At 32.1% G+C, this 2,913-nt stretch overlaps 1 protein-coding gene across 1 annotated transcript in view; it reads left to right on the plus strand.

Annotated features, from left to right (window-relative positions):
* Positions 1-2,228: 2,228 nt before the first annotated feature.
* Positions 2,229-2,913, plus strand: part of LOC108747391 (segmentation protein even-skipped-like) — a 6,357-nt gene continuing 5,672 nt past the window's right edge. The window contains exon 1 of the mRNA XM_018484815.1: positions 2,229-2,333. Within this exon, the coding sequence (XP_018340317.1) occupies positions 2,229-2,333 (105 nt within the window). The remainder of the gene's footprint in view (positions 2,334-2,913) is intronic.

Consider the following 2,913-nt stretch of genomic DNA (forward strand, 5'->3'; position numbering starts at 1 on the left):
GTCCTGCCGTCTCCCACCATCAGGATTGCTTCACTACACGGCTATGATGTTATGCAACGTCGTGCTCTGCCGACTCCACCTCTCTGTTGGAGGGGACGTTATAAGGGCGGCATTTTCCCCACTCAGTGTGCGAACGCTGGAGGTGGCTCATCTACCGTAATGCTATATATAGAACTACTTTTACTCTACGCTCGTAGTTCGAACATATCACATGGTTTCGTGGTGCCACACGGACCTCGCAACTAAATAGAGAAAGAAGAGATTTGTGCATGTTTGTGATCAGCAACATATCTTTTTTTTCTTTTTTTTTTTCCTTGCCGAGTATACATTTCTCCGAGAGAAATCGCGAAGTGTGATTATATGTTCTAGTTGCGGTGCATTACGGAATTCCAGAGAAGATAGACAACGTGTAAGTTACTACCTTTGATCCTCATAGAATTTCCACTAATGAGAGATTGAGAATCGTTTATGTCTTACGCAATTGAGATTTTTTTTTTAAGTCTTATGATTCCACTTGATATTTTGTTTGATATTTCCTCGCGTTTAAAGCGCCCGACGAGTTCTAATGTTTACATTTTGCGAGTGACTTGTTGTCGCGAAACATGAGTTCAAAATAATAAATATTTTAGATTGAGCATTATAATACTCATATATTGACAATATCGCATCTTTTCTGTTCATTACATGTAGTTGTCAATCTTTTAAAGCAGTGATGCGTAATCTGCGGTCTTCACTTGTGAATTTTGTGTTTAAATTTGTCAGCTCGTAACCGAAAATATAAAATCATATGCAAACGAAATAAATATTATTATACGAAAGATTTTACCTATTTTAAAAAATGGCTCTCTGAAAATTGCCCTTAAAAAAGATTACTCATTACTGTTTTAAAGGATACAATTTGGATATAATTTCGCGGTTTCTTGTTGTATCTGCTACAGTTTTTAACAATTTGATCCGTTCATTAATTTATTTTACGAAAGATGAGAAAATTCCTATTGGCGCGTGTTGTATCATTTTGGCGCGAGATTCGCGCAATTTGCTAAATTTAGGAAAATCATAAGACTTAAGAAATATTTAATCACAATACGGATATTTTTTTTCCGGAAATATATAGATATAGATAATCGCGAAAGTATCGAAACGTCCGCTAACAAAATATTCTGTTAAAATTACATTACAATACGTAATATTACAGTTTACGTATTTATATCGTGTATTATGTAGCATTTGTCAATAACATTTTCAAGAGCTTTATATTCATTGGGCTGTATTAAACGAAAAAATTTTTTAAATTGGAAACTGATCAATCAGACCGCGTTTAAGTGTGCTCGTTGCATTTAAATACATTTTGGAAGGAGCCTGCAGTTTACGTATCTCTCTTCACTTCAAAAAACAGTCAGATTACGATAGTTGACTAATGAGGCTTTTTTAAAAAAATACATTATTATTGTTAACAACATTTATCTTATATAGTCTGCGTCCCGATATTTATTATTAATGCTCAAAATATATAAGATATATTATGCAACTTGTACGAAGTTAGCTTTATAAGTTTTGTATTTTTATTAATTATGTTGTATTATACTTTTAATATCAATTTATGCTGTAAAGCGTTTTTAGAACTAGTAATATATCGCTCTCATAATCGATGCATTTTGTTAGAAAAAAAAAACCTTATTCTCAGACAACTATTATATAATTAAAACAAGTATCGTGTTAATATCCAAAAAAGTGTAGATATTTGAGATTAATATAAGTTTATTTTTCTTGACAAAACTACATAAAAATAATTATACTCATTCGGGAATACAATTAATGTTGCATGTGGTGCATAAGGTTCGTAAAATATTGATCGCTAATTAACGTACATAGTTGGCAATAAAATTTCTCCGTCTATTAATAAACACGTGATTATTCCATTCACTGAAATCTGAAATTACAATTTTTAATTCTTGTGCCAGCTTTGAATTATTTTTGGAGGAAAAGTTTTAAATTTTTAAGCCTTCATACTATAAATCTTGTATTTATGTATTTTCTTTTTTTCGAAATTTGTGCTTTTATGTACAATATCCTGATCACTTTATTTGAAACGTGATATATTTCGCTATCAAGCAATATTAAAAGTTACTTGTAGACGTTTAAATACTTTCGTGATTGTGTTACATGTATACACGAATGATATGACTGGTTAATATATGCATGTGTTTCAATTGTTGTAAAGTAGCAAGATGAGGAATCATTACGACGAAGAGAACAGCCCGGACAATAATCCGGAGGAGGACAACATTGTCGTCGACCAGGTGAACACGTCGCGCGGTTCGCACTCTGATAATGGTAAGTTCTATGAATGTCTAAAAGTCTCATTTAAAAAATATTTCGCAAGTTCATCATTATAGGATTATATAGAGCAGACCTATCCAATTTTTGAGCTCCGGAGACAAAATGCAAATAACTATCGACGCAAAAATTCAACGTGAATAAAATTTCGGGGACTGTAAAGTATTGATACGCATCTGAGTGACGCTTATCAACGCTTTATAGTTCCAAAAATTTTACATTGAATTTTTTTGCGTCTATGAGTTTGCGTTTTAGCTCCGGAGCTCAAATTGTACAGGCCTGATGCAGGGTATTGTTGGACGAATGTAAACCATTATCATTGTTTAATCGCATTTTTAATTGGACTGACCGACTTAAGTTAATTGTTGTATATCGATAATAATAGACATATTGAGTCGATTATATGGATAAAAGTTTTTATTTTGTCCTTTTTATTTTTTTTCTCTATAATGTTGGACTTACGAGATCTTGTACGTATAAGAGAGAAGAGCAGCTATATTAATATCAAAATATTAATCAAATATTAACATTAAATATTTAATATAATTAATTAGCTTATTCTCATGGGGGGGGGGG

Source organism: Trachymyrmex septentrionalis, unplaced genomic scaffold (genome assembly GCF_001594115.1).
Source record: "Trachymyrmex septentrionalis isolate Tsep2-gDNA-1 unplaced genomic scaffold, Tsep1.0 scaffold2, whole genome shotgun sequence".
In the NCBI taxonomy this organism is placed as follows: domain Eukaryota; kingdom Metazoa; phylum Arthropoda; class Insecta; order Hymenoptera; family Formicidae; genus Trachymyrmex; species Trachymyrmex septentrionalis.